The sequence below is a fragment of the Pinus tabuliformis genome, chromosome 7, assembly GCF_031772625.1.
Source record: "Pinus tabuliformis cultivar Carrire ecotype Pingquan chromosome 7, CPIR1, whole genome shotgun sequence".
NCBI lineage: Eukaryota > Viridiplantae > Streptophyta > Pinopsida > Pinales > Pinaceae > Pinus > Pinus tabuliformis.
Genome location: NC_142293.1, coordinates 1,565,452,356 through 1,565,479,596, shown reverse-complemented (window position 1 = coordinate 1,565,479,596; position 27,241 = coordinate 1,565,452,356). Strand labels below are relative to the sequence as shown.

The window sequence follows — 27,241 nt, the reverse complement described above, 5'->3', positions numbered from 1 at the left end:
GTGTCCTAGCCTCCCTGCAAATTTTGAGGCTTAGAGCACATCCGATGCTACCAAAAATCAATACTCCATTTGCAAGGAATGTGCTCTAGTAATGCAACTTGCTGAAGCATCACCCTTCTCTGTAACATCTCCCTTTGCATTGTTGATGTCTAACATCACCTCCCACCAACTACTGCGCAAATGTTGCATTTGTGTTGTTGTTGGCCCTGCCACTGCCAACACTACATCTGCACTGCAACCTTCTCCAATTGTTGTTGTTGTTGCAACAACAACGGAAAAGCATCCAAAATACTGAACCAAAGTTGTTCAGCGTGATGCATTTGTTGTTGGAGTTATGATTGTTGTTAGTCTCTACGTTGTCACTGAAGCCACTGCATTGCTACTGACTCTGCTTTGTGCCAACTGCACTATTGCCAACACTAGCTTTGCGCTGCTCAAATTCTGGCAGTCCTAGCCACTGCAACTGTCACTCCGACACTCCTCTGCACCAACTGACCTTGGTCCATCCTACTACTTCTGATATGGGCTCCTGTAACAAGGTATTGATCCAAGAGGTGCACTACTCATCTCACCCCACCTCTCCCTTGGAGGTATCTGGGCAATCACGGCGAACTCCTCTTCCTTGATCTTTGCGGTTGCAGCTTGTGGCTCATTTTTCTCGTCCTTATCCTTCTTCTGAGAGGACACTACGTAGCGTAGTGACCAAATTCAAGGGTTGCATTCTCTTCCTTCTCCTTGGGCTTCGTCTCACTGTTGTTGTTGCCATCAAGTTTGCACTTGACTAAGTTCTGCCTCATCTCTTCCTACTGAAGAGCGGCCCACATTCCCTCCCAATTCGGCAATCTCTCTCTGCCCAGGATACTCTGGACAAACACTTGCCATTCTTCTGAAACTAAATTCAGGGCCAGCCTCACCATCTTCGTAGGCTGAGGTATTGATCCTAAAGCTGCCAACTGATCTCAGACTTCCTGAAGCTTTGATAGGAATAGATCAATGTGTTCCCCTCTCTCCATCCTTGCTGATCTCAGCTTCTCTTCCAAGTATATCTTCCACTACTCGGAAGATCCTTGATATAGCGTAGCCAAGGCATCCCACATCTCTTTGGTCATCCCTTTGCCAGCAATGTGACATACAACGTGATCCCTCACTCCATCGAGGATCAACAGCTTGACATTTGCCATCTCAACCTTGTACTTCTTGAGTGTATCTGCATCACCGAGTACAACTACCACACTATCAATCATGCTCATCCAGAAGGCATGAGATCCTAACCTTCCAGATCACATAGATTTTGATCTCTCAGCCCATTAGCTGCCATCTTTGCCAACAAAATGTCGAACGACCTCCTCTCTCCTTTGCGTTGTCGCTGGGCTGGCCTACGCACTCCCTGCTGGAGTTAGTAGATTTGCTCCTCTACTGCTGCTCAGCAAATGAGAAATCGAATTCCCTGGCTAGGTATTCTTCGGGGAAGAAATTCCCTCAAACAGTGTCTCCTTCCCTCTTCTGACGTTTTTCTGCCCCAGCAACCACTGCAGAAAACTGCTCTGCGTTGAAGCTGCTGCTACGTTGCTCCCTCTGCCGCTGACAAATCTTGATCTGGAAATCTTACCTCTCTGTCAACTCACTCAGAGAGAGATCTTCCTTGAGAACATTGCCCCCTTGGCTTGAACAACGCAATCCCTACACGGCACTTCAATCTCCCTCCTATTCAGCGTTGGGCTCTTCCGATCTGCTCTCTTGCTTCACCTATGCTCCGATACCATGTGAAAATTCGAGAATCCCCGAATCACTATTGTAGCAAACTGATATTACTTCTCCTACTTGTTAATCCATGCAAGTTATTTACTGTGTTCTACTATAAATATCGAAGTAAATACAACTACAACCTTCACAACATTAAATAATATACGGAAACAAGAACCATAGCAAGAAAGAAACAACACACACAAGTGACACCGTTATTATTGGACCAATGTCCCCGAAAAAACCCAATGTGGGAAAATCGGTGCAGCAGCTAGGGGTTTGTATTATTAAGTAGTGATTTCTGAATACAATCTTTGAATGCCTTACTGGCTATCCAATACAGAGAATCTGACTGGCAGAGAGATGAGTGAGAGATACCTCACACTATCACTAGAGATTCAATACTGAACCAGACTCTCGATGGCAAGCCCCACACTGCTTCTATGTTGCCTCTGTGTCAGCCTACGCAACTCAGCGTCACAGCTATTGGGCTCTGTGTTGCCTCTACGTCAGCCTACACAGCTCATCGTCATAGCTATTGGGCTCTGCATTGCCTCTGCGTCAACCTACGCAGCTTAGCGTCACAGCTATTTGGCTCTGCATCACCCTTCTTGCTAATCGTTTTTGCCTCAGCGTGGCTCTACGCTGCCCAGTGTGGCTCTATGCCGCCTCTTCTCGATCTCCCTCTGCCTCCTCTGCGATGTATCCCCGTATCAGGGAACTCTCCAACCGAAAAACTATCCCTGCCCCTCACTACAAGAAATCACTTTGATCTCTTCTCCGGCAACTGTTGCGCTGCGCTCTTGAGAAAATCAATTTCTTGATCTCTCACTCAATGTGTTTTCCACATGCCCATCAAGCCTCTTCTTATATCTTCTCCTTGAGCAACCAACGGCACAAATTAGATTCTAATCAATGGCTTAGATCATTTTGGCTTTGATCCTCATCTTCTTCTAGAAGTTTCCCCCTAGTTTGATTAATACCCTTTAATTATTTTAATTTTCTAACTTTAGACTTAGGCCTCCATTAAAAAAAATTAATTATTTTAATAAAACCTTCTCCAAATGGAATTTCCCAAAACGATTTCTAGGTATTGTGGAATGCATGTGCCCTAGCCTCCCTGCATATTTTGAGGCTTAGAGCACATTCGATGCTACCAGAAATCAACAAATGGAAATTATTGAGTATAGAAAATATCATCAAAAAAGGGATTAATAGCCCATCTTTATGCATGTTTTATCACTCCTCTTCTTAGAATTCCCCTTCAACATCTATGTTCAAAATCCTATCCTCTCAAAAATCGAAGTCCCTATGTCGAATAGACTAACATCCTAGAATTGATCAAATCACGAAGGGAAATTAGTTGATCAAATCAAAAATTCCAGCGTTACCTTACTTGGAGAGACAATGATAAATAACTCCCAAAGGAAGAAATATCTTGGAATAATAGAAGAAAAGGAAGATTGCTAACATTCCTAAAATTTTATAGAGTGAGCTTCTCCAAAGGTGCACCAACTTGTAAGCCAAATATGCCTCTAAAACATTAACCCCCACCTAGGGTAACATAGTTAGGTAGATTAAAACATAAAGAAAACTTGTTCTTCAATTTGATGGAGCAACTAAAAGGAACCCTAGCCATGCGGGAGAGTTGTGTTATCACTGATCCATGGGGTGAATTAGTCATCAAATACTCATAGAATATATGTATCTCTTCAAATAACATGATCAAACCTCTAGTTATATTTCAATCCATTAAAATCTTGAACAATCTTTCCTCCAAAGGTATTTGTTGCATAGGGGATCCATAGGTGGTCATGGCAATCCTACTTGGCCACTACAACATGAGGAACCTCCAAATCAAGACAACAATTCAACACACCATGCAACTCATGGAATCCTTCACATTAGTCGAACTTAAACACACATACAAAAAGTTCAAATATCTTCCAGATGCAAAGGAAAACCAAAAAGAAACCACGTCCAGTCATTCTCTTCCATCCCCTAATCCCTTTCTTCTCAGATAGAAAAGCCTTTGTCTTGTCAAGCAACCATGTTCATAGCCTGACTTGCATTCCTTGGGTAGTGAGAAGGGTCATCCCCCTTAGGCATTAATCTTCTCTCTTTTTCACAAGAATCTTTGAGATAAACTTCAAGTAGCTAACAATGAAATTATTGCCAATTTACATGGGGGCGTGATTCCCATGCTCCTAGGATGTTGGTACTTCCCCACACCCACAACCCCCCCTCCCCCCATTTAGCTTTTTGTTATTGTTGTTGCTGTCGCGGCGGGGGATTGCAAGGAAACACAAAAGAGAAGACCCCCTCAAAAAAATGAGATGCTCCCATGCTTCCTTTTCACTTAAGTCTATTGTTTTGAACCCCCCTCCTTACTAATTATTATTAATGTTATTACTCTCCCTTTTCTATCCCTTTACTTAAATTTTGACATTACAATTTGTGAAAATTTCTATATTGAAATTCTATTGCAACAACTGAATTATTTCACCTACTTATTATTCATAATAAGTTATTTACGAAATCCCTTCAGCAAATATTAAAATAAATTCCACTGCAATTATCACACAATTACCCAGAAAAAAATACATGCGCGAGAACCAATCACATCAACACAGTGGTTTTTGAACAATTGTCCCCAGAAAGAACCCAATGTGGGAAAACTGGTGCAGCAGATGAGGGTTTTATTAATCTTCAGCAGCAATTGCTTTTACAAGGAATGAGACTTTCTGACACTTTGGAGACCCTGCTCCCACTGTTGCGTCACCTCTGTGTCACTCTGCGTGGCCCTGAGTGGCTTTGCATCCCTCTGCGTCAGCGTGCGTGAGGGTTGTGTCTCTCCTTTGGACTGTGTCTCTCTCTACGTTGTCTCCCACTGTCCTTGCGTCACCTCCTCCTCAGTCACTGCCTGTTGTTGATGCCCTCCTCTTCCTCCACCCTGCAACTCCCCCTCTGAAATCGATCTCCTTTACTTGAGAATCGGTTTTCCTAGAGACACTGAGTATCTGCTGGTATGTCTCCAAATGGTCCTCAAGTCTTCTCTTATACTTTTCATGTTGACGAATCAACGATTGAGATTAAGTCCCTAATCAACGGCTAAGATTAAAACAGACTTGATCATCGTCTCTTAAAAGCTTCTCACCCTTATCTTTATTAATACCCATTAATATTTTTATTTTCCTAAGTTTAGACTTAGGAACCCGTTAAAAATATTAATTATTTTAATAACTCCTCATCCGGGTGGAAGTTCTGAAAATGATTTCTGGATCTTGGAGATCTCATGTGCCTTATCCTCTCTTCCAAATTTCAAGGCTAGAGCACATCCGATGCTACCAAAAATCAACACAAGTAATTGTTCCAAGTTGTTTGAGAGTGATTCAAACCTCATCAAATTTCATCTGGAAAAAGTAGAATTTCATATTTGATTCATAATTCAACAAACTTAAGTTTTAACAATTTTCAGGATTGGAAAGATTGCATTGTTTTCATTGGATTCTATCATGTATAAGGGTATGGGATTGGCATTATATCAACACCATGAATCCCTCTATGCACCCCAATGTTGGTGATGTTGACCATTGCACTCCCTTGTCACTATTTCATAAAAATGTTGATCCATAAACAGGGGACTTATAGACCACTCATTTCACCAACATGGATCCTTTGCAGAACTTGAAAATTTGTTCTCTATCTCGGTCTTGGACAGAGTGCTCTATCTTCAAGAACGCCACTGGGCATATGTCCCTCTGCCCTATCCAAGGATATTTGTTCTATGTCCTACATAGAGAGCTCTATCTTAGTCTTCTTTGAATGGTTGTAAAGCCTGCAATTGTCAAACAACTGCCTATTGTTGTCTAGTGTAACTTTCACATGATAGTTAGCTCTCAATGCAATAATAGCATGCACCCCATCTGTCCAGTGTGCCAATCAGGTCTCATGAGTTCTAGCTTCTATGCTCAATCCAATTCTGAGTGCAATTTATTGCAAACCACCTCTCTACTCATGATTTTTTAGCAAGGATGGGAGGATCATGTCTTGGTTGGCTCTATGGCTTGAGTGTTAGATTGCCTTATGCAGAGACTTTTTGTGCTTTGAATGGCTTCAACACATCTGGCTGTTGAGTGTAACCTGCAAACAACCATGAGGTAAAAATGCCAATCGATAAACCCACTAGAATTTAGTTAGAAAAGTGATTGATTGAAAAGAGCAAGTTTGATACACCATCATGGCCATGTGTTATCAACTCTAAATCTAGTGACCAAGTACCAATGCTATTTACATATACCACAATTAAGAACACCCTTTGCAAATAATGTGATTGCATATTGGTTTGATGAATGTGAACACACATACTTTGTGCCATTTTATCTTGTGATCCTCTACACTCAGCACCCACAACAAAACATTACTTTCCTCTTCCTGAGACTTACATATCAGCTAGTTGGTCACATACTCTCCATGTACATATGATCATTCTACATAACTTGATGGTAACATTCCACAAAAGCGGTAATCATTTGCAAGAAACAGGAACAAGATGACAAGGTAATTTTCATTTCCAAACAAGAAAAAAATATTCAGAGTGTTTACCAACAGACTGTCAAATTCCATCTTCAACACACTAGATAACGAGAATGCAATATTTCACTCTTATCCACCAGGGATTCCAACCAAAACAACCAATAAATCAATGCCTCCAAATGGTTGATAGGTTATTACCAAAATAAAGCATAGCCACAAATCACAGACAATGGCAACCAAGGCTAAAACCTAGTAGATGTCACTTCATCGATGACAATTTAATCTACATTGATTGTTTACAACTTAAATTAACAGGAATACATGAAAATGATCAAAAGAGATATAAGTTGTCTAAAAGGATCATATGAAAAATTAAACACAATTATTTTCCATAAAACTTTCCACATAACTGAAAAGATAGAGCAATAGACTCACTAAATACAAATTCTGGACGGCGTAGGAATTCCTCTACTTGCTCATTATCTGTGTAAACTCGTAGAGGTCGACCATCATTTGGACTGATGCTTTGTGTACAAGGATTTCCAAAGTTGAGATGATTAAAAGTGGTAGAGTGAAATTTACAATAATGCTTCTTGTATACCTAAGAAAGGGCAAAATGAAAGGGTCATACTTGCATATAAATATTATAAATATTACCACAGACTGCTCACAACCCGAGAAAAACAAAAGTATACCTCAATAAAATAATCTTTTGGTGTATGAAACCAGGCTGTAAGGCGTGCAGAGCGCTGCTTGTCCTCCCCAATCCCGGGCAAATAGTCACGTAAGCATTCTTCACCCTTATGTGTATCATTGATTGGCCACAACAGAGAATAGCTAAATTGAGACATCATTGCATTAGAGGTCTATATTAGAATCTGTAAAGCTCTGATAGAAACCAAAAAAAAATTCCATGCAAATCAAAATATTACCTTATTGCTGAGGTTAATTTTCCATCTGGCATGAATAGAAATGGAGCAATTTTGAAATTTGGTATATCACTATGCCGCAATGCTGAACCAAGCTCATCCATCACGTACCTGCAATTGTTCATAATTTTATATTAATTATACTTTAGCAATTACATTAGATATAATTTTGTTCTATAATGAAAACAAGGATAACGAGACATCCTATGGAAATATTCATACAGCCTTCAAAAGAATATTCAATGAAAAGAACAAGAAATAAAAAATTAGCGTAATGAAATATGTATTGATTGCACTGGGTTATATTACATTTTCAGTGATTTACCACCTTTGTTGGTCAACAACATCATGAAATATATAGCGGTTGCAAGGGGGGTATAATATCTTGTTAACTGCGTCAACCTCCGGGGCATCGTTCCAAGCCCGACCCAAGGTGTGGACAAGGGGAGGGGGAGGCTAACCCTATGTGGACCCAGCGGACACATGTGGACCCGGATGGGAAAAGAGATGAATGGGGCGCAAATAAGTGGAGAGGGAGTAATGTAGGTGATATCGGGAAGCGGAACCACATGACCAAAATCGGGATTTCCCATATGGTGCCAACCTTAAAGGTAATGGCCAGTAAAGGAGATCCCTTGGAACTAGGATACAAGGGTAACCACAAAATCAGGGAATGGAGACAAGAATACAAACCTAACCCACTCTTTCCGTTGAATCCCCCCACCAATTCATGCCCAAAAGTGTCAATGACAAGTAAGGATAACTACTCAACTATAACAATGAAAAGACATACCTTTGGGGAATGAGATTTACGGCCATGGCTAGGGTTTCTAAAACAGTGATCTAGCCACCGCCGCACTGCAAACCAGGGATTGGGGCTACAATGGAACAGCACGAAGCCCCCACAGAAAATCGGTAGATGGGTTAGACGACTATGACATTCTGTCAATGGTTTGGCTTCGTCTCGAACCAGATAATGAATCCTCTGCGGCAGATCGATTCCCACTTAGGTCAAGGGCATGCTCTCTCTTCCTGAATCAGGATGATTTTTACTGTGTGGAACATGGATCTATAGTATCGGGATACGGTATGGAAGATACACCCCAACATCGACCAGATCAGCTAGACGACAATCAGTTATACCCTGGTTTCTATCGATCCGTCGTCCACAAGCTTAAAGACAAAGGAGAGGCTGTCTGGCCGGATTGGGCTGCGTGAGATTGGTTATGGGCCGTGCGGCCTGTCGCATGCCTGTTTTCTTTTGGACTGGCGAGGGTTTTAGCTAGTACTCTCGACATTGTGGCTGGATCTCTGAAAAATGATCTCTGCAAGCCTGATCTAGAGATATCACGGCGTAGACAGATTCCAAAGCTCTGTGGTGCTCTTGGGCTTACAGAGAAAATGCCCGATCCAACAGATCGAGGCCTTAACAAGGTTGTTCCACTATGTATGGAGGAAGATCTGATACAAATATTCATCAAATCGATAGGGGGCAGACATTACTGCATGCAGCTCAACAAGGGGATGAGTATCCAAGGGTTAAAGAAGGAAATCCATATACAACTTGGAACCCCAACAAAATACCAAAATCTGATATATACAGGACATAGTCTGCAGGACAACCATACACTTTAGGACTATGGCATCATCAAAGATTCAACTATCATTCTTAATCTGAGACTGCGAGGTGGATGCAATGGAGCCAGCTCTAAAAATACAGGTTCCTTTCGTGATGCAGTCAAAGGAAAGGAAAAAATGCAAAACAAACCAGCACCAACACCAAAGCTACCAGGCCCCTACATTGTGGAACAAAAACCAGAATCTCCAATGCTTACAGTATCTTTGCCGGAGGTAACTGATCTATACACAGATCTATCCAAAAATGTTGTTATCTGTAGATTTAATGGTTTCTGGCCAAAATCTGATGCACTGCATCAATGGATCTTCTCCACATGGTCATCTAACTGTGAAATTTACCTATGCCCAAAAGGGTTTTTTATAGTTAGATTCAACACAGAACAAGAACGAGATAATATTATCAATCAGGGGCCTTGGTTTTGGGGCAATGTTGGCCTCTTCATCACCCCTTGGTTCCCTGAATTTGATGCCAATACTATGATAGTCTCAACAATGCCTGTTTGGGTTAGGCTACATAACCTCCCTCTACATTTTTGGCATCACAAAGTTTTAATAGCCATTGGGAATTCCTTGGGGAAATTCCTAAAAATGGATGAAGACAGAGCTATTAGGGGAATATTCACATTTGCCAGAATATGTGTAGAAGTGGACCTGAGTCAAGGGCTACCTGATCACATCACATTGAATTTCAATAATTCTCTGTGGACACAACCACTTGACTACGAGAACACAGCATTCAGATGTCGCGGATGCTTGCAAACAGGGCACCTCCAATATGCCTGTCCACTAGCCAGGAAGGATCCCAAAGGGAATAAGAAACAACAAAAAAAGCCCAAAGGGTGGCAGCATACCGATCCGCTAGAAGAAGAGGACATGAAGACAGAACCTACAGGAAACAAAACAGAACTTGACACACAAATGGGACAGGAAAATACACAGGAAGAGAATATCCCGGATACTAATTTGGGGCCATACAATATGAAACAGCAACAAGAATTTCAATTGGAAGTAAGTGGCATCAAACAAACTCATGGATCCGAAGGATCAGAATCTGACAAAGAACATCCAATGAACACAATGGAAAACCAGCTTGCTATTATTGCACCCACTCCCAACACTAGAGGTTGGCGAAGAGTGGAGAAGAAGAAGGGCAGAAAAGTATAGGCTAGCTGGATCTTTTTTCTTTCTTTGTATTCTTTTGTTTCCTGTCATTACAGGAACAGTTCATCTGCATATGCTTTAAGCATCTACAAAATGTAATTTTTTCATATGAATAAAATTACGACTTTTTCCACGGGAAAAAAGAAAAGACATACCTTTGGGGTCGAGCAACCCACCTTCAAACATACATTCATAACAGATGGGCGAGGAACCACATGGTTGGCTTAGGTGACGGATAAAATGGTACATCGAGCTATCTCGAGCTGTAAAGGGGCTGTTGGCTACCGGCTGAGGACCATCTGGGAGAAAAAATTCTCCCATATACACTACCCACAAGTGTTGGGTAACATTTGGCTCCAACTGGGACATGAGCTCTAAGAAAGGTGCATGAAGCTATTCGAACGAGAGCTCATGAGAACACCAGCAATCTCTTGGTACTGTAGACCTGTTACCTGCACATATCAAAGACCAAGCACATAGAGCAACATGTTTTTGTGGTGTCTTATGATCACCCATGCTTAGTATTAGGCCGTATAAATCAACAAGAAAGTAAAACGCAAGTTTAATCTAAATGCAAATAATCTATCATGAAAATATCATATGATGTTAGTTCTAATGAGAAAATGAGCATGCAATGCATCCTACCCTAACATGCATATAGTGTAATGCCCATGCTAAGTGTAATCATAAAGCCAGTGCGACCAACACATCATCAAATCAATATACGCATGTCTGCCTATATGATTACTTATGTAATAGACCCCAAAGCGAATGCGGACACAATCACATGGAGGATGAAGCAAGTAGGAGGTGGGAAAATATGATCTCCATTCGAGATAAAAGGAATCCCTAGGAGAAGGAAAATAAATTAATCTACAAGTGTCGGGCTTTCCTTCTAAGTACACAATGGTGCAATAAATGATCACCCTTAAGAACTCCTTATCACAATCATTGCTCATAACATTATGCTTCAGAAGGCCATGATGGGAAGAGAAAGGAACTTTGGGACAGGGAAGGAGACAAAATATTGGTTTCTTAATGGAGTGATTACATTCACAACCCTGAGGGTATGAGGTGGAAGAAGGGATGCATCTAGTGGATGGTTCTTTCTCAACATCATACATAGGGAGGTGAAAGGGTCCATGGTCATTGGAGATCATATGAAAAGGGGTGATGGAATCACTTGTGAAAGACTTAAGACGGTGAACGAGGAAAAAGGACAAAGGGGAAGGTGAAGTCTCAACGAGCTCTTTTTCCTGAAAATCCAACTTTAAAGGCTCAAGTGATTTGAGTATCCTCCTGGAAGGATAAGGAAGGCAGGTATGAGCAAGGGCCTTATCAATTCTATCATCATTGGTATCAAAGATAAGGTCTTCCCAAAAAGGAGAATCAATTACCTCCAACTTCCCTCTTTCATGTAAGAGAAAATAATGATCCTTTTTCTTAATGGTATTGACGGATATGTCATAAATAATGTCTGAGAGAAAGGGGAGACCACTCTCAACCTCACCTTCCTTGTTGGTGTCATACATGGGAGCACAATCAAATTGAGGACCAACGGTTTTCCACTTCTCCTTTCCAATGTTGAAGTAATCTCCAATGTCATCTTCTAAGGGGCTAATGGGATCACCTTCCTCAAGGTTCTCAAAAGAAGAGTCATCGAGAGTAATATCCTTGAGGAAGTCAAGGTTAGTCTCAATTTCACTTTCCGTAGACTCATCCTTCCCAACACGTGTTCTCAAAATCATCCTATTCATCATGTTGAACCAATGAGGACTCATCTTCCTGTTCATCACTTAGATCCTCAAGGTTATCTCCAACCTCTTCATCTTGACTAATGAGACCTTCCCTTCGGAGGGCTTCCTCTAGGCTCTCACAAGAAGCTTCATTAAATTGGAATTTTGGTCCCTTATACTACACAAATTTGTTGATCAACTCCATAAAAGATAATTGGAATTTTGGTCCCTTATACTACACAAATTTGTTGATCAACTCCATAAAAGATAAATGCTTTCAAGCTCACACGAATCAAGCCAACCTCGATGCTTTTATTCAATAGAGGCAATAAATAACTCCATGAGGTTGTCTAGATGAACCACATTAACCTCGGAAGCATGCTTGATAAGTTTTGTTATGTGGTCAATTGTTGTGGATGGATCACCCTCAAATTGTGGCATATTTCGCATGAACTTCCAATCCAGGCCATTTGGGTACCCTGGAACCCATGTGATATCCAAAGTAAGAAACCAATCGTAAAGCCTTTTAAAATCCATTGATCTTTATATATTGATATCATGGGAGTCGCTAGGTTGAACTAAAAATGCCTTACCAAATGCTTGCTTCACCCTACAAGAATTGACTTTGAGGTTCAATGAAGGACTAGGGCTTCGTTCTTCCAATGGAGTCGCCAAAATGATATGTCAATAATGTCATATGAGGAACAAGACACACATCTCGTGTCCCCGACAGTGGCGCCAAAATGTTACCACTACCCCGGCCTTTGTTTTTCCACCCTTCTTCATATGTCTTTTGCCTTTTATTGATTTTTCTTCATAACTGTTGGGGGCTCCATGGGATGGAGAGCATGATGTGTAATATATAGCAGTGGATACCCCTTTCAGGTGGGGCAATTCATTGGCCACCAAGGTTGGTACAATCATGGGTTCCTTAATGTTGGAGGGGGCTCATCTAGGGCCCATAGGAACCAGGGTGATGGCCATGAATAAGGGGTAGAGCTCATGCTTGGCTTTTGCCCATGAGCTAAATCTATATGTCTCGGCCATCTTTTGCATTTTGTGGTACATTTCCTGTTGAGAGTGGCCAACTTATGTTTTTTACTTTCTTTTTAGCTGCATCAACCTCCAGGGCATCATTCCAGGCCCGACCCAAGGTGTGTACAAGGGGAGGGGGGGATAACCCTATGTGGACCCAGTGGGCACATGTGGACCCGAATGGGAAAAGAAATGAATGGGGCTCAAATAAGTGGAGAGGGAGTAATGTAGGTGGTATCGAGAAGCGGGACCATGCAACCAAAATCGGGATTTCCCATGTAGTGCCAACCTTAAAGCTAATGGCCAGTAAAGGAGATCCCACGAGACTAGGATACAAGGGTAACCATGAAATCAGGCAATGGAGACAAGAATACAAACCTAACCCACTCTTTCCGTCGAATCCCCCCACCAATTCATGCCCAAAAGTGCCCATGACAATTAAGGAAAACTACTCAACTATACCAATGAAAAGACATACCTTTGGGGTCGGGAGGCCCACCTTCAAACATACATTCATAACAGATGGGTGAGGGACCACATGGTTGGCTTAGGTGGCGAATAAAATGGCACATCGAGCTATCTGGTGGCTACAAAAGCATTGTTGGTTGCTGGTTGAGGGCCATCTAGGAGAAAAAATTCTCCCATATACACTACCCACAAGTGGTGGGTTAACGCTGAGATGCAAACAAATGTAAGCAAGATAGAAAAACTCATATGAATAAGAATATCAAAAACATTAAGAGATGTATAATGTTACCTCATACACCAAGAGCATTTACCACCATACAAGCCAAGATAACCCCCAAAGACTTTCAATATTATTAAAGCAAGAATAATTTCAACAGAGTATGCCTAAGCCAGAGCTTCCAGCCATGGAAGAATGGGAGCTCATGGGTTAGATTTACAAGAAATTGGGAGGAAATCCCAATGATAATCCATCAAACAAGTGGCATACTATGTAAAATCGAATTCTCCAAGTGTAGCTTGGTTCGTTGTAGGTGGTAGGCATACTGGTTGTGTAATCTCTCACTGACTGGTGCATATCCCTTTGTTGATCTACATTGGTTCCTTGTGCGAATAGAAGTGTTCAAAGGATAAGCATAAGGGGGAGACAACTCCCCAAAAAATCTATTGTTAATTCCTCATTTAGGTTGCCAACCCAAATTGTGTGCCAACTATGGGAGAATACTATATCAGACTTGCATATTAACTAAGGAGAATCTGCCAACATGGGACTTCAAACTGAATTGAGTGTGATATGTGGAGGTTGGCAAAGTAACATGTGCAAAAATTTGGAGACAAACTCCAACCAAACTTAAATGATAAACGTTTGGTTCTCCCCTAAATTCGCGATGACGCTGGCAGTGTGGACTTCATGGAGTGTTGCGCTGAAATTTGCCATGTGCGTGCTCCCTTTAACTAACTTATGCGTAGACAACGAGTGAGGTGGGGTCTACTCCCCACTCACTCACTTTACCTTTGCACTTTATTTCTAACATATTGAATTAAATCAAATTATTGCATTTTATTTCAAACATATTGAATTAAGTTGTGATGTCTCATGAACTCAACGTTGCCTCTCTGACTTGGTCACTGAGTTACGCCTCATTCGGCAGGCCCTACGTGGTTGCCACATCACCTTTAGTCTCCAATTAATTTCCATGTCAAAGTCAAATTCTTGACCCTTTTTTACCATGGAGAAAATAATAAATTTTCTCCAATTATTAATTCTTTTTGAATTTTTCATCACTTTTTGCCACTAACATTAGAAAAAGTGGGTTTTGAGGGCTATAAGTCATTTTTTGACCCTCAAAGTGGGTCTTAGGATAATATCAAGGTTCTGAGGATGAATTTTGAGTAGTCACATGCCTCAAACATTGCTCCCTTCAACTAACTTATGCATAGACAAGGAGTGAGGTGGGGTCTACTCCCCACTCACTCACTTTACCTTTGCACTTTATTTCTAACATATTGAATTAAATCAAATTATTGCACTTTATTTCAAACATATTGAATTAAGTCGTGATGTCTCATGAACTCAATGTTGCCTCTTTGACTTGGTCACTGAGTTGGGCCTCATTCGGTGGGCCCTACGTGGTTGCCACATCACCTTTAGTCTCCAATTAATTTCCCTGTCAAAGTCAAATTCTTGACCCTTTTTTACCATGGAGAAAATAATAAATTTTCTCCATTTATTAATTCTTTTTGAATTTTTCCTCAGTTTTTGCCACTAACATTAGAAAAAGTGGGTTTTGAAGGCTATAAGTCATTTTTTGACCCTCAAAGTGGGTCTTAGGATAATATCAAGGTTCTGAGGATGAATTTTGAGTAGTCACATGCCTCAGACATTTCCTAGGAACATTTATTTACATCCTTACATAGAATTTAATTAAAATCCCATTTTGCGGAAATTTTTTAATTATTAAAAATTCCTACCTAGACCTAGTCGAATTCCGCAACACTTTATGGATGACCTAGCATGGTAATATACATCAACTCTAGACACTAGGACAAACCCAAGGCCCTATCATCAAGCTGCACTTGAACTTTACAGGGATCTATGAGTGAAAAAGCCTAGCTAGTTATTCGTCGTTTAAAAACACGGATAATTAGCAAAGTTAAAAAAAAAACACTCTAGAGTGGACTCACTTGATGACAAGATCCCAAGTCGCCTAGGCCTGTTACAAAGCTTTTTTCATCATGCTAGCGACATTTTTACAATTCCCCGCAAGGTTGCGGAATTTGAAAACAGAATGTAGAGAGAGGAGAGAGAAAGGGGCTAGGATGCTCTATTGACTTCTGTAATTTCTGAAAAATTTTGATGTGTACTTTGTGTCTTAGGCTATGGAGTCTTCATAACATCTGCTAAGTGCAACTCAACAGTCAACAAGCTTAAGCAGGCTCCTCATGCATGGTACTCTCGCATTAATAGCTATTTGTTGAACCTTGGTTTTCTCTGAATTTTCTCAGATGAAGTTTGTTTATTTTAGAGAACAACTTGGAGTTGTTAAGAATCCCTCTCTAAGAGAGAGGGAGCATTGATTGTATAACATCATGTGATTGACAATCTTCCTTGGGCTTAGCTGAGAGACCAAGGTTTATGGTCAAGAAGATTGTCCTGGTTACTCCCTTAGGTCATTGAGATTGACTGAGAAATTGATGTGGTTGGGGAGTTTCGTTTTTGGTTTTGAGGCTTGGAGTGATCCCTTAAGTCATTGTGTTTAACTAAGAGACCAGTGGGTTTAGTCAAGGACACTGATTTTGAATTTTCTCCCTTGGATCATTGTATTTGACAGAGAGACTATACAGTTGGGGAGTTTGATATCGAGATAGGGATTCCTCCGTTGGTTCATGGACCAAGAGACCTTGTTTATGGTCAGGGAGATAGACACTGTGTACTCTCTTGTGTCATTGTGCTTCACTGAGAAACCATTACATATGGTTGGAGAGTTTGGCCTCATTGATTGATCCCATAGTCAGTTGGGCACTGACCTTGATGCCATGGGTTTTGGCTTATGGGGCTGTACGTTGTAGCTGGGGGGTACTAGGATAAGTTTAAAAATTAGGGAAATTTGAAAAAAAATAATAAAATAAAGTTTTTTTTGCCTAAGCCACGCTGTCGCAGGCTGTACAAACTAGCTTGAATCAGCCTTTGAACCTGAATAGGATGGTTCAGTACCAAACCAACCTAGGCCAAGTTCAGACCGGATTTGGCCCAAAAACAGTTGGACTGACCAGTTCCACTGGTTTTGGTCCAGCTCTGATAACATTGATCAAGAGGGACCAAGTTTAAATCTCAGTGCTTGATCTTGGAGACTAGGTGAAAGGTCAAAGGACACTCTCATCTTTATAGTGGGACGAATCTCAAGGAAAAGCTCCATTCTAATTGTTGAGTGAGAGACTCATGTGAAGGGAGAAGGTTGAGCTGAAGGAAGGAGGACGAGTTGCTGAGTATAGCAGTCAAGTGGCACGAATTTCAAGACAAGAGGGTTGGCACAAATTAGTGTGAGAAGTAATTGCAGGTTGTAAAACAGAGAAAAGGTAATCCGTACAGAAATCTAGAGGCATGAAAATTGAGGCTGAGAAGGGGCACGAATTTCTGAGTGTTGTACCATACAACAATTTTGTGCACACTTTCCAAAACAATTTTGACATTGATTCTGCTGTTGTACAGTCCTTACAGGTTGTACAATTGGGACAGTAGTGGGCATGTAATTAGAGGCAAGCCACACAGTGGATTTGGGGGTTGTTTTGTGGCTCAAAAATTGAGATAAGTCTGTAATTTCATTGTTGGGTTAATTCTGCTGTGTAAACTCTGATTGCTGAAGCATAATAATAAAATCCTCCCTCTCCCAAACTGGTTTTCCCTCCGGGGTTTTCCTAGGGACTTTTGTCCAAAATTTTATGAGTGCAATTTCACGGTTTCCTGAGTTATTTGTAAATTTAAGAGTTCAGAATTTGTCTTATGTGTGTTGTTCATAAAAATCAGAATTCAATTTGCTGTGTGAATGCAATTTTCTAAGTATAGTTTTTATTGGAATTGCAACCTAAGTGTTGACAAAGTGTTTGACGAAAGTTCTACAAGTGAAATTTGAATTGTAGTGAACTTTCTGAGTGGTTTTCTTACATGGTATCAAAGCTTGGTTGCTCAGATTGAATCAACAATTGGGACAACACTTTGTATTCAGCCTTTTCTCATCAATTGACAAGGATTTCTTGCTTTTGTCATGTCCACTGGTTTGCATTTTGAGGACAGATTAGAAGGAGATTCAAATTTCAGTGCATGGAAGGATAGGATTGTACTGAATCCTGATATTGGAGGAAAATGAGGTGTGGGACATCACACAGAATGCTTGTGCTATTTCTCAAGGCCCAGTTCAGTTGGCAGCCAACAACAAGAAGAACATGAAGGCAAAGAGGATTCTTCTTGACACAGTCAAAGAACATGTGATTCCTCATATCACAGGTAAGACCCATGCTTTTGAAATTTGGGAAGCACTTTGCAAATTATATCAGAGTACAAATCAATATATAAGACATTGGTGCTCAGGGAGAAACTAAAGAGCACCGACATGACAAAAAATGACACAGTCTCTTCATAACTTACCAAACTAACACATATACGTGATGAGTTGGGGGCTATTGGAGGAGTGGATAACTATGAGCTGGTTAGAATTGCCTTAAATGGCTTTTCTAAACCATGGGACAGCTTTGTGCGTGGGATTGTTGCTAGGGAGAACTTGCCTGATTGGGCAAGACTATGGGATGATTTCATGCAAGAGGAGTTGAGACTTGGGGGTTGCTCTTCTAGCCAGCAGCTTGGAGATGATGAAGAGAATGTGGCCCTTGCAGCTAAGGGCAAGAAGAAATTCAAGAAGGGGCCCAAGGATGGGGCCAAGAAGAAGGGTGAGCAAAAGAAGGATATGAGCAAAGTTAAATGCTTTGCTTGCCATAAGATGGGACATTATGTAATGACTTGTCCAAATAAGAAGAAGCAGGTTGCAGCTTCTGTAGAGGTGGATGAGTTTTCCACACAATTTGAGGAGTTCTCATTGATTGCTTGTCTTGCTTCCAGTGTAAATTCCTCAGATGCTTGGTATATTGATAGTGGAGCCACATGCCATATGTTTGGTGTCAAAGAGCGATTTACTGATCTCAGAGAAGGTGGACTTGTTCGTCAGGTGGTACTTGCAGATGACACCACGGTCAGGGCAATTGGGCGCGGGACTGTTTCTTTTAAAAAGGAGTCTCAATCACCTATGAGTATGAGGGATGTTATGTATGTACTTGATTTGAAGAAGAACATGATATCAGTTTCCATGATAGAGGATAGGGGATTTTAAGTGTTGTTCAAACATGGACAGGTACTCATCTACCCTAATGGGTTCTACATCGATTTGGCCAAAGTGATTGGGATCAGACAAGGGAAGCTATACAGGTTTTCAGCCCAATCATGCCTTGATTCACAGCAACAGCAATAGCAGAGATAGATGTGAGCTATGGCATAGGAGAATGTGAGCTATTTGGTTGTAGAGAACGAGCCGCTAATCTTAGTATTGTATGTGGATGATCTCTTTCTGACAGGATCATCCAGACTCATTGGGGACTGCAAGAAGAATCTAGCCACAGAATTCGATATGAAGGATTTGGGACGAATGCACTACCTCCTAGGGTTGGAAGTTTGGCAGCAGAAGGGAGAAATATTCCTTGGAAAAGGGATGTATGCTATAGAAATCCTGAAAAAAACAAATCAGGATGGAGGATTGTAGACCTATGGCTATGCCAATGATCACCAACTGGAAGAAGATTGATGCATCAAAAGACAAGGATGTCGATCCCACCCTATACAAGCAGCTCATTGGGCCCCTAATGTATTTGGTCAATACCAGGCCAGACATTTGCTACGCTGTCAACACCCTCAGTCAGTTCATGGTGGAACCGACGAGAGCGCACTAAGCAGCAGCCAAACATGTTCTCAAGTATTTAAAATTTTAAAGGGAACAGTCAATATGGACTCTTGTACACCAAGAGTAGGGATATCAGATTGAGTGGATTTACTGCTGCAGATTGGGCAGGAAGTTTAGTGGATCGGAAAAGTACCTTTGGGTACTGTTTCAACATTGGATTAGGAATGACCACCTGGTGCAGTAGGAAACAGAAGTTCGTGGCTCTGAGCTCATCTGAGGCAGAATATATGGCGGCAAGCACAGCTTCGTGTGAGGCCATATGGCTTAGAAAACTCCTTGTAAACCTATTCAAAAGGAATATGGAGGCGACCAAGATCATGTGTGATAATCAGAGTTGCATCAACCTCTCTGAGAATCCAGTGTTTCATGATAGGTCGAAGCATATTGATATCTGGTGTCACTTTGTCACGGACTGTGCCCAACGAGGAGCTGTACAGTTAGCTACACTCCTACAGAAGAACAGGTTGTGGACATCCTCACCAAGGCCCTTGGAAGGACAAAGTTTGACTACTTCAGGGAAACTATGGGGATGGTAAAGAACCCGTTTCAGTGATAGAAATGGGAGTGATAACAGCAAGGATGCAAAGGGAGTTGCAGTGCGGATGCAGTGTTGGGAAAAAGAACCAGCAACAGCACGGATGCAGAGGGAGTTGTCGTACAGATGCAGCAGTGGCAGTAGCAGAGCCATGGGCAGTAGTACAGGATGCAGCAATGCAGAGGATGTTGGGTAGGGAGGCTTAGCATCAACACAGGGACCGATGCCAGATGATCAGGGTGATACTCAGTGAGGAGTATTACTAGAGCACAGTCCTCGCTAAAAGGGAGTGTTGATTTGGGGTAGCATCAGATGTGCTCTAGCCACGAAAATTGGTGGAGAGACTAAAGCACATGAGATCTGCAGTACCCAAAAATGGTTTGAGCAGATTCTAAACAGTTTGGGAGATATTAAAATAATTAATATTTTTAATGGAGTCCTTAAGTCTAAACTTAGGGAAAATAAAATATTAATTTGAATTAATATAAAATTGTGTTAGAATGGTCCAAAAGTCATGGATCAAGTGAGATCTGATCTTAGCCATTGATTAGGGACTTAATCTCGGTCGTTGACGTGTCAACGAGAAAAGTATAAGAGGAAGCTTGAGGGTCACTTGGAGAACACACTGAGGCAAACCAGTCAGTTCAATTTCTGGAAAGGGGTTAGCTAAGAAATTGAACCAGTGGTCTGGTGAGCAGTCAGGAGGCAACAAGTACGGAGCAGAGAGGCGGGATCAGCCACTGGAGATCAACGTTGAGGCAAGAGAGGCAGACGCAGAGGCAGCAGAAGATTGCGCAGTCACTAGCTGGCCTGCATGGGTGACGCAAAGAGGCCCAAGGCTGACGCAGTCAAGCAGGGGCTGACGCAGAGGGTCTGAGAGCCACGCAGAGGTCAGTCGGGCTGACGCTAGGATTGGGAGAAGTGCTGGAGAATTATTTCTCTCTGTGGGTAAGCCAGTTTGGCACCCTGTTGTACTGAAGAATTGTTGAATAATAAAATCCTCCCTTGTTGCACCGGTTTTCCCACATTGGGTTTTTCCAAGAATTGTTGTCCAAAATATCTGTGTCAATGTGTTAATGCTTGTGCATATGTTTGTTTCTGTATTACGGTGTGATATCTGCAGCAGTATTTATTTTAATGTTTATTGAAGTAATTTCATAAATAACTTATGATGGAATAAGTAGGAAAAATAAATCAATTGTTGCAGTGATAGAATTTTCAAATGGTATCAGAGCGAGTAATCAGAGACAGAAAGGGAAAATCAGTTATGGGTCGAGACCACGATGCAGAGGCATCCACGTCAGGGGACTCACACAGATTTTCAGAAGATTGCACAAGAGAAAGAGATTTTGATTTCTCTATGTTGGCTTCCAGGCTGGAAGAAGAAGTGGCGTGTATGACTAGTGTTGCATCATCAGAAGTATGGTATATAGACAATGGAGCTTCGTGGCATATGACAGGAATCAGGGAGTGTTTCTCAGAATATCGAGAAGAGAAGATGAACTTTCAGATCACCATGGGGAACAAGGCAAAGTGTACTCTAGTAGGGAAGGGTACCATAGTTTTTCAAACAGAATCGGGTAACGGTTCCGTGCTACAAATGTGCTACATGTACCAGGATTGGGGATGAACTTACTTTCCGTGGCGCAACTACAAGGCAAGGGCTATGACGTCTACTTCATCAAAGAGAAGGTATACGTCAAACACTCGAGCTGGAAAAATAAAGTGCAGATCGGGATCAAAAGTAATCGGTTGTATAGATTACAACTAGAATCACCAATGGCACTAATAAGCAGTCATGGAGACAAGGACTTGAACGAACTATGGCACAGAAGAATGGGTCACTTGCACCATGGAGCTCTGAGAATTCTCAAGAGCACTATAACAAGAATTTCGGATCTGAGTAAGGAACGAGATAATGTATGCAGGGGATGTGCTCTAGGAAAGTATGCCAAGGCAACATTTCCTAGGAGCAAACATAGGGCCAAGAGTGTACTAGGATTGATACACTCTAATATCTGTGGACCTATGTCTGTCAAAGCTCTCAGTGGTGCCAAGTATTTCCTTACCTTCATTGATGACCACTCAAGGAAAACTTGGATTTATTTTCTGAAAACCAAGGATGAGGTTTTTTGTCGATTCAAGGAGTTCAAGGCTCTAGTGGAGAATCTGACTGGGAAGAAAATAAAAGTTTTGCGCTCAGATAATGGTGGAGAATATGTCGATAAGGACTTCACTGATTTTTGCGCTAAGGAGGGCATCAGAAGAGAGTGGACAACTCCATATAATCTGGAGTAGAATGGGGTAGCAGAAAGAAAGAACAGGACTATTGTAGACGCAGCTAGGGCCATGATGTATGATCAGGATATGCCAAAATTCCTGTGGACAGAAGCATGCAACACAGCAGTCTATCTTCAGAACAGGTCTCCTCATCGGGCAATGGGCAAGATTACTCGAGAGAGAGTCTTCACAGGGAAGACACATGAAGTCAGTCATTTCAGGATATTTGGGAGTTTAGCATATTATTGCATACCTGAAGAAAAGAGGAAGACGTTGGATCAGACTGCGGAAAAGGGATATCTGGTAGGATATAGTGAGAACGCTAAGGCATACAAAATCTATCTTCCACGGAGCAGGAAGGTAGTAGTACGATGAGATGTAAAGTTCATGGAGGACAAGGTTTTCAGAAGATCTCGCGAGATGCCTTCCGAGGAGCAGTCGAAAGAAGAGCCATTGGTTAAGCCTCTTCAACCAACAGAAGTAAAGAATTCTTCCTCAGGACAAGAAGACTCTCAGGATGAGGAGGAGGAGTGAACAGAAGCACCTACTAGCAGCGGCAGAACTAGCAGGTGTTAAAATTGGCAACCAGGGCAAAACTTCATGTGGGTCATCTTATTCATGGCTAATAATATTTTTATTAGATTCCTCTCGTCGAGAGGTGTAGGATTGATATAAAGATCATCCAATTCCGATAAGTATTCATGGAGATATGAATTTATTTTGATTATGGAATTATTATCAAGCCGACCTACAACTCATGTAGGCTCAGAAGCCCAACAGTCGCATCTATTCACCCACCAACGTTGTGTATAAATATAAGAGGACTTTTCCTCATTTAGACTCACTCATCTCATCACATCTCTCTCTCTCTCTCTATTGCGCGGATATGAGTCTCTTCTCTACTGCGTTGAAATGGGTCTCTCTCTCTCACACGTGTGAAGCCGGAAGCTGTTGAATTTGAAGCTGCAACTGCAGAAGTAAAGATTGACTTGCGTGGCCTAGAAGATCTCCTCTTTGAAACTGCACTGTAGGTTCATCTGAACCTCCTTTGAAAGCCGCAACTTTTGGTGGTGGAATGAAGTCAATCCGATGAACGGTTTGCAAGATATCAACTGCCCTAGTTTGAAGCCGGAAACTGCTGAAACTGAAGCTGCAACTGCAGAAGTAAAGATTGACTTGCGTGTCCTAGAAGATCTCCTCATCTGAACTGCGTTGTAGGTTCATCTGAACCTCCTCTGGAAGCCGAAACTTTTGGTGGTGGAATGAAGTCAATCCGACTGTCGGTTTGTGAGATATGGTCTGCCCTAGTTTGATAATGAAGCCGCTAATGTTGATGCTACTGATCTAGGGTTTGCTACTACTGATATGAATCAGATTTATTGTACTATTTCTCTGCTGAATTATTGAAGATAAAAGAAGATTTGATCAAAGGGTTTCCCCACACATTGTGGGGTTTGTCCCTGGCTAGCCGCCACATCTTGTGTCTCTTGTCTTGGCTTGTTTTCTGTCGATCGTTTAATGTTCTATCTGCACTTTACTTTATGTACATGTGATTGCTAATCTGTGGAATATAATAAGAAAACGAAGTAAACTGTTATAAGCATAGAACATACCATAACTTAACATGGTATCAGAGCTGAGGTGAAGACAAAGCCCGAGCAAGAGCAAGAGCAATCATTGAAGAGAAGATTGGAAAGGCTATCCTAAAAGAACTATGGGGTCCTCAACACTCTTTCATGCCAAAGACAAGCTCCGTGAGAAAGCTGACTATCACGGATGGAAGATGTCTATCGATCTAACCCTTGAGAATCAAGGAGTGTTAGAGGCAATATTATTGAGCCTCCATCAAATGCATCCGTTGCTGCCTGGATCAAATCGAAAAATGGAGAAGTCAAAACAATAGAAGATCCTCCGGGACTCTATCAACAAGCAATTGGTGGCCTACATCTCTGAACTGGACACCTCCAAGGAAATCTACAATAGACAAGTGAGTTTATTTAAAGTTAATGATGCAAATGAAGTTTTGTTTCTTAGAAATAAGTTGAGGTAAATCAAGAAGAGTAAGGATGAAAGTATGCAAGCATACTTCTTAAGAATCACCGAGATCAAGAACGATCTCCTATCTATTGGGGAAACTATTACTAACAGAGAAATGGCACTCACAACTCTTGGAGGATTACCATCCGAATGGTACGTGTTCAAGACTACTCTTTTGAACTATAATGTAATTTTTGGTTTCGAGGAATTAATGGCTAGATACATTCAAGAAGAAATAAGGGAAGAAGTGCAAGAAATGCCCATGCCTAAAGGTCCTCCTACTGCCCTTTCTTCTCATGCAAAAAGAAGAAAGGACTCACATCGGGACGATGATCAAAATCCCTCTCATGGCAAATCAAAGGAATGACAAATTCAACAGCAAAGGTAAGAGGAGAGCTGGAGATCGAGGAAGAGGACAACCATTGAAGAAGGCTAGAAAGTCCAGGATGTATTAAATGCACCTGACCTCAAAAGGAACCTAGTGTCCATCTTGGCAATGGAAGACAGAGGCTAGAAGGTAACCTTCAGCAATGGCAAGGTATGTATATGGAAAAATAATTTTAAAGATGCCTTTACTCTTGGGTTTAGTGTTGATTCATTATATCAGGTTGACGGAAGTCCGCTAGGTGTCATGTCTTGTGACACAACTCTTTAGTCCGAACTTTGGCATCGGAGGTTTTCCCACCTTCATTACAAAGCTCTACCCGATGTAAGACAGATGGTAACAGGGATGCTCGAATTCCAAGTAGAGAAAGAAGGTGTATGTCCAGGATGTGCGAAAGGAAAGCTCAAAAGGGGACCATTCCCCTCAAGCCAAAGCAAGACCTCCGATATATTACAGTTGGTTCACTCAGGCATACTTGAGGTTGGCATTAAGACGGAGACTACTACACCACATACTCCTGAGCAGAATGGTGTGGTGGGAAGGAAGAACCGCGCGATTGTGGAGGTTGTCCAGGCCATGCTACATGATTAAAGAGTTCCAAAGTTTCTATGGGCTAAAACTACAAACACTGCCGTATATGTACAAAATTCGATGCCCTCATCAAGCATTGGGTTCCAAGACTCCTGAAGAAAAGTTCACTGGTAAGAAACCTGATGTTTCTCATTTCAGAATTTTTGGAAGCCCTGTATATTTTCATGTGCAGAAAGAGAAAAGAAATAAATTGGGTGCATCTGGAAAAAAGGGAATTTTCGTGGGCTATGGTGAAAATACTAAAGGCTATAGAATCTATGTAGTCGGTCAAAGGGAAGTCGTAATTACTCATGATGTCACCTTTGACAAAGATATGGCTCTCAGCAAGGTGAACAATCTTCCGACTTTGAGGAGCTCTCAAGAAACCGACAGCAAGGAACCGAAAGAAAAGGCTGATGAATCAATGCCTGATGTAGAAGAACCCATGGATCCGATTGATCCTCCTCCACATGAGCCTTCCTCTTCTAGGAAGAGGCCTTCACGGCTTAGGGGCCTAGTTGATGATGTTGAAGGACATGCTGCACCCCGAGGAACCTTTTGTGAAAGTAAGAAACCTAATAGGTATCAGGGATACCTGACCATCATGAGCACGATCATACAAAATGAGCCTTCATCATTCTCAGATGTCATCAAGCATTAACTATGGAAAGGTGCTATGACCATAGAACATGAGTCTGTTATGGAGAATGATGTCTGGGAAGTAGTTCCCAGACCCCAGGGCAAGACAGTTGTTACTTCCAAATGGATTTACAAGATATAGCATGCAGCAGATGGAAGTATGGAAAAGTATAAGGCTCGTTTTGTTGCTCATGGTTTCTCCCAGAAGGAAGGTATAGACTATGATGTGATATTTGCACCTGTTGCCAGATATACGACCATCCGCTCGATCATAGCCCTTGCCACTTCACAAGGATGGAACCTACATCAGATGGATGTCAAGACTGCGTTCTTGCACGGTTTGATCAAAGAAGAGGTCTACGTGGAGCAACACGAAGGATTTGAGATTTATGATTGAAAATCTCATGTATGCAGGTTGAAGAAGGCTCTCTATGGGCTGAAGCAAGCACCCCGAGCATGGTATGAGAGGATCGATAGCTACTTGATGAAGTTGGGGTTCACTAGGAGTGAAGCCGATCCTAACCTTTACTTTAAGGTTGAAGATGACAAGCCTATCATACTGGTGTTGCATGTGGATGACCTCTTTCTACAGGTGCAAACCCTCTCATTCACAAATGTAAGAGGGAGATGGCTTCTGAATTTGAAATAAAGGACCAAGGACTTGAAGTATGGCAGAGGCCAAGGGAAATTTTCCTATCTCAAGGAAAATATGTGGTAAAGATATTGGAAAGATTTGGTATGATGAACTGCAAGCCTGTGACTACCTCGAGGATCTTAACTTTTAGAAGTTATATGGTAGTGATGTCGGACCAGACTTGGGAAATGCCTCTGAGTTTCAAAAATTCATTCGCATTGATGTTCTTGGTGAACCTCCGTCCGAACATATGCTTTGCAGTTAGCACTGTGAGCTCATATTTGGTTGAGCCTCACTGGATTGATGCTAGGAATCTTCTGAGATGTCTTCAGGACACAATCTCTCATGGATTAAGATACACTGTCGGAGATGTGAGACTACTTGGATATACTGATGTTGATTGGGCAGGCAGTGTGGTGGACCGTAAGAGCACTTCCGGGTGTTGTTTTACCTTGGGATCTGCTTCGATATCCTGGATGAGAACGAAGCAGAAGTCGATGGCTTTGAGCACCGCCAAAGCATGATATATTGTTGCTAGCATGACCTCGTGTGAGGCAGTCTGGTTGCGAAAGCTCTTTAGTGAGCTGTTGGGATTTACATTGGATACCACAGTGATTCTCTGTAACAACCAGAGGTGGGATTTGATTATTGAGGAATCCCATATTCGTCAATTGCTCCAGCAGATAGACATCATCTGGGATATGGTAAGTCGATGAGCAAGGAAGCTCCATCACATTAAGATGATGTACAGGTTGATACACCTTGTCAAAGCCCCGAGGAAAGATCTAATCTGTGATTTTCCCAAACAACTTGGAGTCGGCAAGAAACCCTTGTACAAGGGTCCTGCATGTTGCATACATTGAGCTCTGGGAGCTCTGAGGGCTTGCGGTTCCTACTGGAGCAACATATGGCCACA

General features: G+C 41.7%; 1 protein-coding gene across 1 annotated transcript in view; it reads right to left on the bottom strand.

The window, feature by feature from the left end:
- Positions 1–27,241, bottom strand: part of LOC149254028 (tubulin-tyrosine ligase) — a 114,784-nt gene that overhangs the window by 59,245 nt on the left and 28,298 nt on the right. The window contains exons 7-9 of the mRNA XM_089460053.1: positions 7,212–7,319; positions 6,975–7,116; positions 6,715–6,880 (exon numbers count right to left, since the gene is read on the bottom strand). Coding sequence (XP_089316179.1) covers positions 6,715–6,880; positions 6,975–7,116; positions 7,212–7,319 — 416 coding nt within the window. The remainder of the gene's footprint in view (positions 1–6,714; positions 6,881–6,974; positions 7,117–7,211; positions 7,320–27,241) is intronic.